General features: G+C 59.6%; 1 protein-coding gene across 1 annotated transcript in view; it reads left to right on the top strand.

The window, feature by feature from the left end:
• The window catches only part of KDM4B (lysine demethylase 4B), a 177,050-nt gene that overhangs the window by 140,771 nt on the left and 20,605 nt on the right, over positions 1-15,674 (top strand). The window contains 3 exon segments of the mRNA XM_030796980.1: positions 384-580; positions 8,894-8,995; positions 9,429-9,628. Of these exon segments, the coding sequence (XP_030652840.1) occupies positions 384-580; positions 8,894-8,995; positions 9,429-9,628 (499 nt within the window).

Raw genomic sequence — 15,674 nt, 5'->3', positions numbered from 1 at the left:
AGAGGATCACTTGAACCCAGAAGTTCAAGACTAGCCTGAGCAACATAGCGAGACCCTATCTCTAAAAATTCTCTTAAGAATTAGCCAGACGTGGTGGTTGGTGCCTGTAGTCCCAGCTACTTGGGAGGCTGAGGCGGGAGATCGCTTGAGCCTAAGAGGTTGAGGCTGCAGTGAGCCATGATTGCACCACTGCACTCCAGCCCGGGCGACAGAGTGAGACCCTGTCTCGAAAAGAAAAATGTTCTAGAAGCAAGTGGAAAGCTCAGCGGTGGGATGGGGTGTGGGAGGCCCGGGCTGTGGGCCCTACCTGCTCTGGGGTGGGGTGTGTGGAGCCAGCTGTCCGGGTGCGGTGCGAGGGCTCAGGCGCCTGTCTCCTGCCACAGTGCACGTGCCGGAAGGACATGGTCAAGATCTCCATGGACGTGTTCGTGCGCATCCTGCAGCCCGAGCGCTACGAGCTGTGGAAGCAGGGCAAGGACCTCACGGTGCTGGACCACACGCGGCCCACGGCGCTCACCAGCCCTGAGCTGAGCTCCTGGAGTGCGTCCCGGGCCTCGCTGAAGGCCAAGCTCCTCCGCAGGTGAGTTGCCGCGTGGCTGGCCCAGCGTGATGGAGGGTGGCCCAGGCCCCTTCCCACTGGCAGAGGCTCCGGGCTGTGTCCCACTCCTCCCTTTCTTCCTGTTCCCACCCCGCCTCCTCTTCATCCTCCTCCTCCTGTTCTGTTTCTCCTCGAGTCTGAGGCAGTGTTCTCTCAAGGCCTCGCCTTGCTGGGTGGGTGGGCCCTGCTCTGGCGGGCAGTATCTGTGCCGTTCACACCCGTGGGCTCCCCGTACTCCCTGTCATGTCCCCGCCAGGAGGCTGACCCTGGGTGGCCCCAGGCCCCGTGCCATTGCCTTGGCAGAGTCACCAGCCACATGGCTCCATGTCCCTCTCACTCATCGCATTTCTGCTGTCCGGCTACTCGGGCCCCTCCCAGGCGCTGAGAGCAGGCGGGTGCCCTGCAAGGACTCACAGGGCATCAGGTGGGGCTGCTTGGATTTGAGATCATGGAGAGGATTGCAGAAGGCCGGCCCCTGGCATGACCCTGGATGCCCTCCTCCCACTCAGGACCCCTCCCTGCGCATTGGGGTCCCCACTGCCACACAGACCCTCCCAGTCAGGTATCTGGCATCCACGTGGAGGAGAGGGCAAAGCATCTGCAGCCTCTTGACTTCCAACCGCAAGAGGCCGTGGGGACACGGAGGCAGGTCCCGGCCAAGGAGGAGATCCACTTCATGCCCAGAATGAAGGCGAGTGCCAGCCTCCCCAGCCCCTCCTCTGGGAAGTGTCCAGGCTTCCAGGGCTCTGAGCTGCCCTCGGCACAGTTGTCGACAGATCTCACTCCTGTTTGGTGCCCAAGGAACATTCAGGGAGCCCCTGAGCACGAGCTGGAGCCGGGAGGGACAGCACAGAGTGGGCTCAGCCGATTTCTCCTGGTAAGGGCCAGAGAGCAAACATTTGTGACTTGGAGACTTTGCAGGCCAGACCTTCTGTGTCTTGACGACTCGACTCCACATGGCAACTCAAGACCCCTGCAGATGATAGACAGTGAAGAAATGCGCGTGGCTGTGTCCGTGAAGCTTTGTTTACAGATCCTCAAATCCGGATCTCATGATTTTCACATGCTACCAAATATGATACTTTTTCTGTTTTGAGCCACTTAAAAATGTGAACATTGGCCAGGCACAGTCGCTCACACCTGTAATCTCTGCACTTTGGAGGCCAAGGAAGGAGGATTGCTTGAGTCCAGGGGTTTGAGACCAGCCTGGGCAACATATTGAGACACCATCTCTACAAAACATTTAAAAATTAGCTGGGTGTGGTGGTGTGCTCCTGTGGTCCCAGCTACTCAGGAGGCTGAGGCAGGAAGATCACTTAAGCCCAGGAGGTCAAGGCTGCAGTGAGCCGAGATCGTACCACTGCACTCCAGCCTGAATGACAGAGCAAGACCTTGTCTCTCCAGGAAAAAAACAAACAAACAAAAAAACATGTAAACACTGTTCCTAGCTTGTGGGTCATACCCAGACAGGCTGCTGGCAGGTCTGGTCTTTGAGCCAATAGTGGTGGCCCTGGCGTGGGGGCAGCCTCCCCCTTCCCTTTGAGCAGTGGCCTTCCCTCTGCAGCCATCCAGTCACTGCTGCCTTGATCTTGTCCCAGCTGGGGATGGATGGTGCCCACACGAGACCCAGCTACTGAGCACCAAGGTTGGGGGTGGCTCAGCCTTGGCCCCCCACCACGCTCTGCAGAAACAGGCCTTGGAACTGGTTTCTGAAAAGTCACTTCTGGTCCAGAACCTTCTCCTCTAACTGGGCGCCTTCTTTTTCAACACGTCCATCTGTCTGTGAGTCTGGGACTCCTGGGCGGTCTGGGCGTCTGTCCCGGCCTCCTCTGTCTTCCCCACCTCACAGCCTCTCTCGGAGAATGTTCCCTCCGCCCCGAGTGTTTTCACAGCCCCTCCTGACAGCCCTGCCAAGGTGAATCTGTCTCTTCTGCTCTTGTTATCTGTCCTTTTGATTTCCTGCCTCCTGCGTGCTCCTCATGAAGAGCTGCCTCCTGGTGAGGCTACTCCAGGCGGCCCCCGCAGCACAGAGCTCGTGCACCCCAGCGCCCAGGCCCAGCCAGACGTGCTATTTGCATAATGGTTAATTGATTGTGGCTCAGGCTAATTGGTCAACAGAGCGGATTGCCAATAAACTGGCGCCACGTTCCAGGAGTGGAATGGGACTAGAGGCCGTCTAAATTGCCTGCCAGGAGGAGATGTGGAAGCCGCTGCACTCACCGCTGCTCGGAACCTTCTTTGCACGCAGGAAGTGGACCCCCCAGAACCAGCCCTTGCGCGGCCTGGCCTCCCTGCCCCGGCTGCCCCCTCGCTTCTAGTCACGACCTGCTCCTCCCAGGAGCCCCCCTCCCGCCGTCTCCCATGCCGCCATCCTGGGGGCTGCCTTCACTCAGCAGCGAGCCTGAATAACAAATGAAATCAGCTTCCCAAGGATATAATTTTCTTTAAAGCCTTCAGTATGTAAAACAAGGCTGATTCACTTTTTTTTTTTTTTTTTTTTAAGTCATGGGGGTGCTTTTCTCTGGAGAGGCAGATGGGTGACTCACGTTTCAAAGCCCAAGCTGCCCCTCCCTCCACCGCGGTGGTGGTCGGTTCCCCCTGAGCAGTGCCCTCTCCACGTGGCCTGCCTTTTCCCCTGAGCCAGGCTCCCTCCCTGAGGGCATATCTTGGGGCCAGGGCAGCCCTGTCTGAGCATCTGTGGCTCAGGCTGGATCGGGAGACACAGTGGACTGGGTCTATCTCCCAGACAAGGGGCTTGTGGACACAGGCTGGATCCTTCTCTGGTTGGGGGAGCATCCTGGGCCCTGCAGGGTAATGAGCAGTATCCCTGGCCTCCACCCACTCCATGCCAGGAGCTCCCCAAGTCGTGACAACCACAGATGTCCCCAGACATCGCCCAGTCCCCCGGGTGGGAACCCCTGCCCTAGACCAAGGAATGGCGTCAGGGTGGGCGCCGTGCCCTCGCACGAGTGCAGTCCAGCCTTCCCTGCCCTCGGCGTGGCTGTGGGACGGCCCCCATGTGTTTACCAGGTGCCCCGTGGGTGTGGATGGTTCGGCACAGCTGCCTGAGCTCAGAGGACACAGTCTACTCCCCGCTCGACACCTTACATGGGTCTCTTCTGGAACTAAATCTCGTTGGGCAAGCGTTGGGGGCTGTTTGTATTCTTCCCCCTGATGGATGGGTCGCCTAAAACTGCAGCCTGGCTCCTGGCGGGTGCCCTCAGCCTCCCCACTCCCGGTGGCGCTGTGCGTTCTGGTGCCCCGCCTGAGCCGGAGCCCTCACAGTGCTCTCTGGCACCCACGCGGCGCTCCTCCATGCAAACTCTTTCCACGTGAGAAGCGCCATGTGCACGTGCTCCAGCAGGTACGCGCTCCCTGCAGGACATCTGTGCACCCGCCTCACCACAGCCTCCCTGGCCCACTGCTGCTCTGTGAGCCTGGCTGGGCCCAGGCCTCATCTCCCCTACCCCTCCAAGCTCCGTGCTGCCTGTCCCCTCCGGCTCTGCCTTGGCCTGTCGCCCCTGCGCCAGTGCAGGACACCACCACACCTCTGGCCCCGACTCCTGTCAGGGCTGCCGCACCCCAGCTGCATTCCTGAGCCCTCCCCACCAACAGGGACCTCAGCCCTCAGGGACAGAACCTCACGAGCACAGGGACCTGCCAGCCCCTGCAGGGAGTGTGCAGCTTCAGGGACTCACTCGCTGTCTCCTGTCTCTTTCCTAGAGCTGCCCTTCATTTCCTCAAAGGTGAAATTCCTCAGCACAGGGTCTAGTCTTGGGGGCAGGGAGCACTGGGCCACTTTGGGTTGGGGGTGGGCGGCTCTGAGGGCTCAGCCTGGGGCCAGCCTCCCAATCCTCCCCGCCCTGTGAGAAGCCCTGAGCCAGCGTGGCACTGAGAGCTGACCGTCCCACTCTGGGTGCTGCAGGTGCCCCATGTTACTGGGTGACAGGGCCAGAGGCCGTCCACCCCGCCTCCTGCCATACAAGCTGCAAAGGACACCTGCTTCCACCTTGGAAATATAGTGCAGTTGTCTGGACTGTGTCCCGACATTTGGCTCATAGGAATGAGCCCGGGGCGTCCAGTTAAGCCTGGCAGGCTAAGTGCCTATTTATCTCCACTCTCTCCTGAAACGCAACTGGAACGCAAGAGAGTGAAGTGCAGAGAACGGGAGAGGGGGCAGTGGCAGCTGAGCACGTCTCCAGGCTTTGAAAAGCAGGGAAGGGTGGGCAGGAGACCCCATGGGCCGGCGACCGGGAGGACAGCCAGCAGGGAGCAGCTGGGCTGCACCACGGGGCGGCAGAAAGACACAGTGGGTAGACGTGGGCAGCTCCTGGGGGGCTGCAGGGGGAACTTACCACGGGGCCGCAGAAAGACACAGCGGGCAGACATGGGCAGCCCCTGGGGGTGCTGGGGGATGTGGGGGCAACCAGCAGAAGACAGTGGGTGGCTCCGGGCAGAAGGGAGGTGCCTTCCTGGAGTGGGCAGTGGGGCCCAGCTGCCAGCCTCACATCCCCCCCACCCCCAAGGCCAGGAGAGACAATAGAGGGGTGGGGGTCCTCTGCCAGAGAACAAAGGGGCCCAGTGGAGCAAAGCCACATATGCTGATACTGGGGCTCTCCTAAAGTCACAGGCTCCTGCCCTCAGCAGCCCCTGCCACTGCCTTCACCAGGCCCATCTCACGGCTTGGCACCGTGCACAGAGGGATCAATGGCCAGGGGGCCTGACACATTGGAGGCCGTGCTCCCATGGCAAAGGCAGGGCCTGCACAGCAAAGAAGGGCAGAGCTCCGAGGAAAGAGGATGCAGTGAGTGCAGGGCCCTGGAGCGGGCTGGGACTTTGCATCATGGAAGAAGAGCCATTGCTGTGAAGAAGAAACATTGCAGGAACGAGTGGCTCTCGGATGTTACCATCTAGAGAAGAGACAAGCCCACAGTGGATTGGGAGGCCCTTGAAGAAGCCCCTCCCACAGCACTGACTGACAGGGAGGCCCTTGAAGAAGCCCCTCCCACAGCACTGACTGAGCTGGAAGATAGGAAGGATCAGGAAGTCAGAGGTATAGTCCAGGAAATCTAGCCCCTGATAGGAGTTTCAGAAAAAGAGAAAAGAAAAGTGTCCCCGGATCCAAAGACTTTGCATTTCCAGGGTAAAAAGTCCACCCAAGAATGGACATTACCCAAACCACAACGCATCGGCTGTGAAATTTCACAACTCCTGGATTAAACAAAGGCCCTGAACGCTTCCAGAGCGAACAGATCACATAAACAGCTCACCAGACTGGGGCTGGGCATGGTAGCTCATGCCTGTGATCCCAGCACTGTGGGAGGCCAAGGCAGGAGGATCACTTGAGGCCAAGAGTTCAAGGTCAGCCTGGGCAACATAGCAAGATGATGTCTCTACAAAAAAAAAAAAAGAACAGGAGATCGTATTAGCATTGGATTTACAGTCTTAATGCCACAGCTAAAAGACAAAGGAAAAAGGCCTTCAAAAGTCAGAAGAGGAATAATTCTCCCCAAATCTTTTACCTAGCCAAATTGTCAAGAAATGTGTAAGGGGAATAAGGATCTTTTTAGACGCACAGAGTCTCGTATTCCACCTCCTTTCTCAGGAAGCTGCTGCAGGATGTGCTCCAGCTTAAAAAGAATGTAAACCGAGAAAGCCATGGGATTGCAGAAACAAGATCTAACCCAGGAGAGTCAAGGGGAGTCTCAAGATCATGGGAGAAGGAACCAAGACCCCCAGGGGTGTCATGGAGAGAAGGGGACACCCTGCATAGGAGACCACAACAGGAGTTTAAGAGCAGTGGCAGGGAGCTCAGAGATACCAAGGAAGCTAGGCGTCCAAAGCAGGAGGCCAGTCCCAGACCCCAGGGTGGGGGCAGGGAATGCGGCCCGAGTTGCTCTGTGGCTCATGGATGCACATTGTTTATGGGGCATAAAAGTGTAAACGTGGAATTTGGCTGCAGTGGAAGACGGTGGCAGGTGCAGGGAGAGAAGGGGACAGTCATGGAGGCGAGCAAGGATGGCCACACCTTCAGCACCTGTGCCGGGAGCCAGACCCAGGAACAAGGGGGATGAAGGCATCAGGGTCAGGAAGAGGCATGCTCTTAGGACCCCACAGATATCCTAAGTGATGGTTGCCCCTCTCTCATGGGCTGTGGCCCCCTTGCTGTGTCTGTGCCCCCCTTGCTGTGTCTGTGCCCCCCTTGCTGTGTCTGTGCTCCCCTTGCTGTGTCTGTGCCCCCCCCCCCCGCTGTGTCTGTGCATCAAGCCCTACCCAGTTCCGTGTAGTGTGGGAGCCAGGGGTCTCAGCCTGGCACTGCTGCAGGTAGGAAAGGGCTGGGCTGCAAGGATGAGGCCCCAGAGCTCTGGTTGGACACCAGGATGGTCCTAGGGCCCTCTGTGGCAGACACAGTAAGGCTTGAAGGCTGTGGGGTGCCCCTGGAAGGCTGTAGCAGGGGAGGGCCATAGTCAGAAGCGACCTCTAGGGTGGGTTTTCAGGGTGGGGGTGGAGGGAGGGACTGCAGTGGGTGGGAGAAGGAGCTGTGGAGCTGGGGGCAGCCGAGGCCAGGTGAGTGGCATGGGAGGGCGCCCTTCTGCTGGTGTTGTCTGGGACTAGGGTGGGTCCACTGTGGGATCCCGGCTCTACAGCCCTGGGGCATTCCCAGACCAGGAGGGCAGCCCACCTTGGGGTGACAGTGGTGACAAGAGCCAGTTGCACCCCAGCGCCGGTCTGAAGCTTCCTCCTCCTGAGCCTGCTGTCTCCACGTGGGGCAGGCACCTGCATTTCTCCAGCCCCCGAGTGGAGCCTGAGGCTGCCTGCCCGGAGCCGTCCTTGGGCTGCTGTTGTGGAGAACGTTCTCTGGAGGGTGGAGGCCGCTCCCGTGTCCCCCACCCACCTCCTGCTCCCTGTGTTAGTGACTCTGGCCCCACGCCCGCCCCTGCCTGCCTCCCACCGCCGCCAGGCTGCCCCGCAGCGACCTTGTGTGCACCATGCTGTGTGATGCCATGCCTCTGGTCCACCCGCTTCCTGCCTTGAGTCATTGTGGTGGGCCATGCTGCAGACATCGGGGAGCACTGATTCTAGCGAGTTAGGCAGCTGAGGAGCAAGGAGGGCCTGCAGTGACTAGTGTTCTAGGAAGGCTTCCTGGAGAAGGTGCCCCAGAAGCCAGCATGGAACACAGGGCAGGCAGAGTGGCTGGGAGCAGTGGTGGGCAGGGGTCAGGTCCAAGTGTCCTCAGGGAGCATGGGCTGCTGCTGGCCCATGTGACAGCCTGGCTCAGGCAGAGGTGAGGAGGTCCTGGTGACAGAAGCCCCGCCAGTGGGCCCACCCCCCCCCCGTCAGATGAGCCTGCCCCACCGTAGTGACCACTTGGTCCTTGGAGGGGCAGCTGCCACAGGGACCCCCGTGAGATTGAGGTGTCCGAGTCTGAGCCCACAGGGACAGGGGACACGGGAAGCACCCGGAAGCCGCAGCCGGCATTGGCGATTGTCCCGGAAACACTGGCACTCCCAGCTCTGCCTGGCTGCTGGTGGGCTTGACGTGGCTGGATCTCAACTGGGGAAGGAGAGAGAGGCCACTGGGGAGCCTGGCTGTGCGGCCTCGAGCTCATGGCCTAGTGAGGCCCCTGGCCAGTCCGAGGCTTAGGGCAGCTGCAGGGGGTGGGCCTGAAGGAGGTGCAGATATCACACGCCCAGGGGAGGCACTAGTGACCAGCCAGGCCTAGGTTTGTCTGCGCTCCCGGCCTCTGCCTGAGCCCCCAGGGAGCCACCCCCTCCGCGTCTCCAAAAAGCTTTTGCTTCCCTCCTGGAAAGACCCTGGAGGTCCCCGGGGGAACCTGGTGTGAGGCCCTGGCCACTCAGCTGCACGTTCACCTGGCTGTCACTTTTCCTCCCTTTTTCAGCGCCCCCCCTCCCCCATTTCTAAGAAGTCCTAGCTCAGCCAAGCCTGTAAACCTCAGGCTGAATCCCTTACTTGGGGCTGGTGTGCAGGGACCGGGACCTCCCCGATGTACCCCGGGATTGTGAGTGTCCAGGCTGGGCATACAGGATGCACCTCCTCTTGGCCCACGCCTGCCCTGTGAACAGATCCTGGGCTCGGCGCAGAGGAGGCCCTGGCAGGCCCTGGGGTGTGGGCACAGGTCAGAGCAGCGGAGTGTGAGCTGGGGCTCCCATGCGCCTCACGGGCTGCAGAGAGAGAACCCAGGGAGTCGGGGACAGAGCCAGGTGCCCAGGACCAGGCGTCCTGGGGAATTGAGCAGAAGTCCTAGAGAAAAAACCCGTGAAATTTACATTCTAGACAAATTAGTCTGAAAGAAAACAGACACTGGAAAAAGACTGAGGAGGAGAGGAAACCAAGTCTAGAAAGGAAGAAAGAGCAGACCAAAAGGCCGGGGCTGTCGTAAGTGTCTTTTTCATTCCGTTTGTCGTCTAGGCATTTTCCATGAGCTGCTGTTTCCCTCGAAGCTCACACTCCCTGTGTCTCTGTCCCGTGGCACACGCGGCTCCTGCCGCCGCGTCCCGCCCGTCATCCCCACCTGGTGTCAGTCGGCTTCCCATCTCCAGCTGTCATCAGCGTCCCCCGCTTGACACCGTTCCCACCGTGTCCATTGCCCCGTCTCCCTTTGGTCTCTCCTCCCAACACAGCTCCTGCCCTGCAAGAGCAGAACCCCACCCAGGGTTCCCTTTACCCCCGGCCTCCAGCCAGGAGGACCCTGCTCATGGAGCACTTTTCTGGGGGTGGGCGGGGGCTGCGTGCTGCCGGACAGAGTGCACAGACCTGCGGCTCTTCCCTCCCTGGTCTCCCCTCCTGCCTGATAAACCTCCCTCTCCAGGTCTCACCGGAAACGGAGCCAGCCCAAGAAGCCGAAGCCCGAAGACCCCAAATTCCCCGGGGAGGGTACGGCTGGGGCGGCGCTCCTGGAGGAGGCTGGGGGCAGCGTGAAGGAGGAGGCTGGGCCAGAGGCTGACCCCGAGGAGGAGGAGGAGGAGCCGCAGCCACTGCCACACGGCCGGGAGGCTGAGGACGCAGAAGGTCAGTCCCTGCCGGGCCAGGCCTGGCACCGCTGCTTTCCCACCCCCGTGGGCATCTCCTAGAAGGGACCAGTGCCTGCTACAGCCAGAGTCCCCGCTTTGTAAGAATCCAGTTCAGCAGCTTTCTTGCCAGGGTGGGGCATTTCGTGAAAATAGACATTGTGAGGTGGAGGCCGTAAGAAAAGTGCCTCCTTCCCCAGAATTGAGAAGAGCAGTCAACAAGACGCCAGGCACAGTGGCTCCCACCTGTAATCCTAGCCCTTTGGGAGGCCAAGGTGGGAGGATCACTTAAGTCCGGGAGTTTGAGACCGTGTCTCTACTTATGATAAAATTTAATCAGGCTTGGTGGCTTGCACCTATAGTCCCAGCTACTTGGGAAGCTGAGGTGGGAGGTTGAGGCTGCAGTGAGCCGTGTTTGCACCATGGCACTCCAACCTGGGCAACAGAGCAAGACCCAGTATCACAAAGATAATAATAATAATAAAAGACCGGGATGCTGTATATGGCCCAGATGCTGGAATGCACCTGCAGCGGCCATGGCCGCTTGTGAGCAGAGGGCCGGTCCTGACTGTGAGCTGGGGCTCCCGTGAGCAGGTCTCCCACCTGCCCTCGGGCCCCCCCACTCTCCCGGGGCTGGCAAGACAGGGGGTAGCCACCTTCCCACAGGAGTGTGAACCAGCAGTTGTGAACGGGGTGCGGGGGGCCGGGAGGCAGCCTCAGAAACATTCCCTTCTCCAGGGGGAGCTTTTGGCTGTGGAACTCCCACCTGTGAGTGTGTAAAGGTTCCTCTTCCAGGGTTGACAGCATTTTGTTTCTGGTGACTGGGTTTTATCTTCTCAATTTAGAGCTTTAGCTGCTTGGGAGTGCGCGCAAAGTGGCTGTTCCCAGCTAGGGCTCCCCACTGGGAGCCCTTCCCTCTCCCACCCTTTCCGGGCGCCCTGCAGGGAGCAGGTGTGTGGGGTGTGCCGGCCAGCCTGCCTCCCACCAAGGGCTGCCCCCGGCCGTAGTGCCTGAGGCCCAGGTCATGGGGGCCACATTCTCCAGAGGGTCCTAGTCCTGAGTTTCCCTCTGTGTGAGCCCAGCATGACCTGGTCTGCCTCTGAGGCGTCAGGTCTCCAGGACGTGCTGGTGCCCAAGGTGAATATTGTCCTTGGAACGTGGCAAGAGGCCCAGCTGTGGTGCCATTCAGCAGATGTGAGGTCCCTCCCACCTGCCAGGGGCAGCCGTGGGGCATCTGATCTGTGATAATGGGGTCGTGGCACTCGCGGTACTCCAGGAGGCAGGCACGCCCCTGCCCTCCCCATTTACACGGGGCAGGTATTGAGGGTCACAGTTGGCCAGTGCCTGTGGGCCTGAGGCAAGAAAAGTGAGCGTCCCTGGGGGAAAGGGCAGAGGCCGGGGTGAGTTTGCCGCTGACGCGCCGCTTACCCGGTGGGGTATATGGGCCCTGTGTCTGTTCCGCACGCCTCAGGAGGGTCTGCCGGCCTAGGGAGGCAAGACGAGGACAGAAGAGGCATCGTGGGTAGAAGGGAAAAGCACAGCTGTCGTGGCACCGTTCGCATGTAGCGACGATTCTCTACTGAGAAGCAGCAGGCGAGTCTACGGGCGGAGCCGCCTGGTGACTTGGGGATCGAGCGGAGCTGCCAGAGATGAGCGACGGGCACAGAAACCCAATCTCACCCCTCATCTGCGAGCCACTCACAGCAAACATGGCTCCCAAAGATGCCCCTTACGGTGCTAGCAACCAGAAATAATAAACCTAACCAAAAAATGATCTTTATGGAGAAAATTAGAGACTTTTTTTGGAAATAAGAAGGAATTCCTAAATAAACAGAAGGTTGTACCAGGTGTTAGGAGAGCTCTTGAGCAGACAACTAACGGCTTCCCCCACATTCTCTGCAGGTTCAGTGCAGCCCCATTTGGGATCCCAGCAGGGTTTGCTGATGTAAATGCAGGCGGATGAAAGCCCAAGGCCTGTCAAGAGGCTGGGGCCGCCCTTCCAGAAGGCAGGGCTTGCCACAGAGCTTGCAGGACCCAAGCAAAGATGGCAAAGGGTCTAGGAATAGGAATCCCAGAGCAGTGGATGTGGTGTGAGACCTCAGTCCCCTCCCTCCCCCTGTCCACGCTGCGGCCTCTGTGAGTGCCCTGTGGCCGCTGAAATGAACGACCATGACCTTGGTGGTGTAAAACAACACACGCTCCTTCTCTCACAGCTCTGGAGGTCACCAGTCTGACACAGGCCTCACTGGGCTAAAATCAAGCCGTGGGCAGGGCTGCTTCCTCCTGGGGCTCCAGGGGAGAACCTGTTTCCTGCCTTTCTCAGTGTCTAGAGGTGTCCACATCCCTTGGTTCAGGGCCCCTTCCTCCCCCTTCACAGCCACAGTGCAGCCTCTTCCAGTCTCTCTCTGACTCTTATCCTCCTACCTCCTACCTGGTGAGGACCCTGGGTCCCTGGGTCTCCCAGATGCTCTCCCGTGTCAGGGTCCTTCACTCAGTCCCACCTGAATGTTCCTTCTGCCACGGGAGGGGACAGATTCCCAGACTCCAGGGATAAGGATGCAGACGCCTTTGGGGTCATTCTTCCGCCTGCCACATGCGTAGGCATTTCTGTCAAAAGAGAACTGGCAGACTGGAAACACAAAGCAGGAAAGTATCTTCATAACCCAAGGCTAAGTGCCTCTTTATTGAAAAGCACAAACCAGAAAGATAAAGATGGACAGATTCAGTGACCCTCAAATACACTGCTGTTTATTGAAGGATGAACCTTTAAGAAAGTGAGAAGACAAGCTGATAGGGAAGATACTCGCCACCCGTCACCGACCAAGAGCAGATAAGAATGCGTGAGGACCAGGAGGGGCTCAGCCCCCCAAGGAAGAGAGCACAGAGGAGGAGACCCCTGAGGCCGATGAGCCCAGCCTGCTCTGGGGAGCGCCGAGGAGACGCTGCTGTGTGCTCCTCAGACCACCAGACGTGGAAACACCCACCGTGCCCAGCCCTGGAAGCCGGTGCAGTGGCCAGCCCACTGCTGCCTGGGACCTGCGTGAGTCCAGCTGCATTGGAGACGGACCTGGCCGCATCCAGAGAAGTGGAGCGTTTGCAAACTGCCCACCCAGAGCTGCCCTCAGGGCACGTTTCCTGGAGAGACCCTTGCTGGGGGGCACTAGGACTGTGCAGATGCAGGGACAGGCAAACTAACCAACCTCCGTCGGTGGAGAGGGACAGGGAATCAGCGCCTCCTGACACCCTCGTCTGCCCCGAAGGCATGAGCGCTGGAGGTCACTGCTCTGCACCCTGTGGCTCCTGAACACGACCTCGCGTGGCACAGGGCTTCTCATATGCTGTGCTCCGTTTGTTTAAAGCCCACAGATGGGGCGGCTGAAATGGCTGAAATGTACAGTCTCACACCTGTGGAAGCGGGAAGGTCACGGTCCAGGTGTCAGTCAGGCTGGCCCATTCCGCAGACCCAGAAGGACCTATCCCAGGCCCCTGTCCTGGGCTTGGAGGCGGCACCTTTGCGTTCCCGTGTTCTCCCAGAGTGTGTCTGCCCAGATTCCCCGCTTCTTAAGGACACCGGCCACACTGGGCCCGGCATGCCCCAAGGGTCTCATCATAACTCATTCTGTCTGCAGTGACGCCCTTCCCAAACAAGGCAGCACCCCAGGTCTGGGGGCTGGGACTGCAGCACCATTCAACAGCACAGGGACTCAGCTCTGCAGCAGGCGAGGGGCTTCCTGCGGGGCAGGGGCAGACACAGGTGCCCATTTGTGTTGTCATCCTGCAGGGCCTGTGTCTATACTGCAGAGCCTGTGTCTACACTGCAGGGCCTCTGGGGTCTGGGAAACCCTCAGAAATAATGCAGACTGCAGCAGGCAAGCCGGGCGCCTGACCGTGGGTCGCGCTGGTAGAGGATGAGTTCCTGGGCTGGCTCCGGTAGCCAGGCCTCGTGTCTTCTGAGCAGGAGTCTGTTTGATGCTGGAGACTGCAAGCCCCAGGCGAGGGGGGCATGGGCGCAGTTCAGGGCCTATTCCAAGGCAGACTGTGGGATGTCCCTGGAAGGACTGGTATGGGACAGGGAGATGGCTGAGCCGTGACCGTTCTCCCCACAGGACGGGCGGGCGGGAGTGGGCTGGGCTTGGGCTGGGGTCCCTGGGGGTGGGGGGCTGCGTGGGCCACCTTGAGCTTGGGCCTTGTGAAACTGCCCGTCTCACGAGTCAGAAGGTGCTGAGGGCTGTATGTGGTCTCACAGGAGAGGGGTGAGTTACGGGAAGGCAAGCAGGCAAAGATCCGGGCTTGGGTTTTGGGACCCGGGCCCACCCAAGCCCACCGGTTAACTGCCCCTGTGACCCTGAGCTGGGACACTGCCTTGATGGGCCCTTCAGGAGGGCAGAGACGAGAGGACCCGCATCCTCCCCAGGCCAGCGCGGTGGGGGAAATGGGGCAGGCTGCCGCCGCCGCTGCCACCTGTGGGTTCGGGCAGCGAGGAAAGTGGCCCAGTCCTGGGAAGGCTTTTACAGAGTGGAGCTGGCTGGTCAGAGTCTGGCCTGGGTTCTCAGTGGGGTGTCCTGGGAAGGGTCACAAGGATCCCCAGTACCACAGGTGTCTTCCTCCCTCTTGAGCAGACTCCAGGGGCTGGCCAGCCTCTGGCTGGAGGAAGGGTGGCCACCAGCTCCTGTGACTTGGTTTACCCAACTGACTAGCAAAGAACTGTGGCTTCTTTTCCCTTTCCTTTCCTTTCCTGATGGAGTCTTGCTCTGTCCCCAGGCTGGAGTGCAGTGACACGATCTCAGCTCATGCAACCTCTACCTCCCAGGTTCAAACGATTCTCCTATATCAGCCTCCCAAGTAGCTGGGATTACAGGTGCCCACCACCATGCCCTGCTAATTTTTGTATTTTTAGTACCGACAGGGTTTCACCATGTTGGTCAGAATGGTCTCTAACTCCTGACCTCGGGTGATCCACCCGCCTCAGCCTCCCAAAGTGCTGGGATTACAGGCCTGAGCCACTATGCCCAGCCTTCTTTTCTTTTTTTTTTTTTTGAAACCGAGTCTCACTGTGTCCCCCAGGTTGGAGGACGGTGGTGCAGTCACGGCTCACTGCAGCCTTGCTTTCCTGGGCTCAAGCAGTTCTCCCACCTCAGCTTCCTGAGTAGCTGGGACTGTGGATGTGCACCACAACTCTGCTCATTTTTCAGAATTTTTAGTAGACACGGAGTCTCGCTATATTGCCCAAGCTGCTCCCGAACTCCTGGGCTCTGCCTCAGCCTCCCAAAGTGCTGGGATTGCAGGTATGAGCCACTGTGCCCAGCTGTCTTTTCATTAATGTGACTAACTTATTTAATAATCTTCCCAAGCCCACTGACGAGACAGCCACACCCTCCCCAGCCCTGCGTTACCTGCTCTCACTTGGGCCTCACCATGGCCTTGGCCTCCGAGAGACTCAGGTTCAGGGAGGTCCTGAACCAGGGGGTCCTGGTTCTCCTCTGGTCTCCCCTCCCCATGCGTGGTCCTGGCTGGATGGGCGGCTTTCCTCCCCTGACAGTGGAACTTGCCCGCTGGAGAGAAGCCTACACCGCGTGGGTGGGAGTGGAAACCAATGGCTCGTCCAGCTGCCTGGCCTAGGCGAGGCCCTGGCCTGGTCACTCACCGTCCTGTTTAAAGATGTACAGGGCAACTCACCCCCTCCCGAGATCCCCGGGGGTCCACACACCCTATGCAATGGTCACAGTGCCAGGAGGCTGGGCCTGGTGCATCTCTGAGGCCTGTGGCTTCCACAGGTCTCTGAAGGGATCAGCCCCCACAGAAAGGCCATGGACCAGCGAGGAGGGTTAGGGGCCACCTTGGTGCCACGTCAGGGTCTCTGCCCAGGGAGGGCTCAGGACTGGCGCTGTCCACCCCCCCGCCCCCCGACCTGGACACCCTTATCTCTGTTCCACAACAGAGACTCCTTCTGAGAAGGACCAATCTGGAAGGGGTGGGCGTTTTCTTGGACACAGCCCTTTTCCCGGGAGCCCGCATTACCGGGAGGCTCTGGACAAGGGATTTATCTC

The sequence above is a fragment of the Nomascus leucogenys genome, chromosome 17, assembly GCF_006542625.1.
Source record: "Nomascus leucogenys isolate Asia chromosome 17, Asia_NLE_v1, whole genome shotgun sequence".
NCBI lineage: Eukaryota > Metazoa > Chordata > Mammalia > Primates > Hylobatidae > Nomascus > Nomascus leucogenys.
The sequence above is the reverse complement of the archived record's forward strand: the minus strand, read 5'-3'. Positions and strand labels throughout refer to the sequence as shown.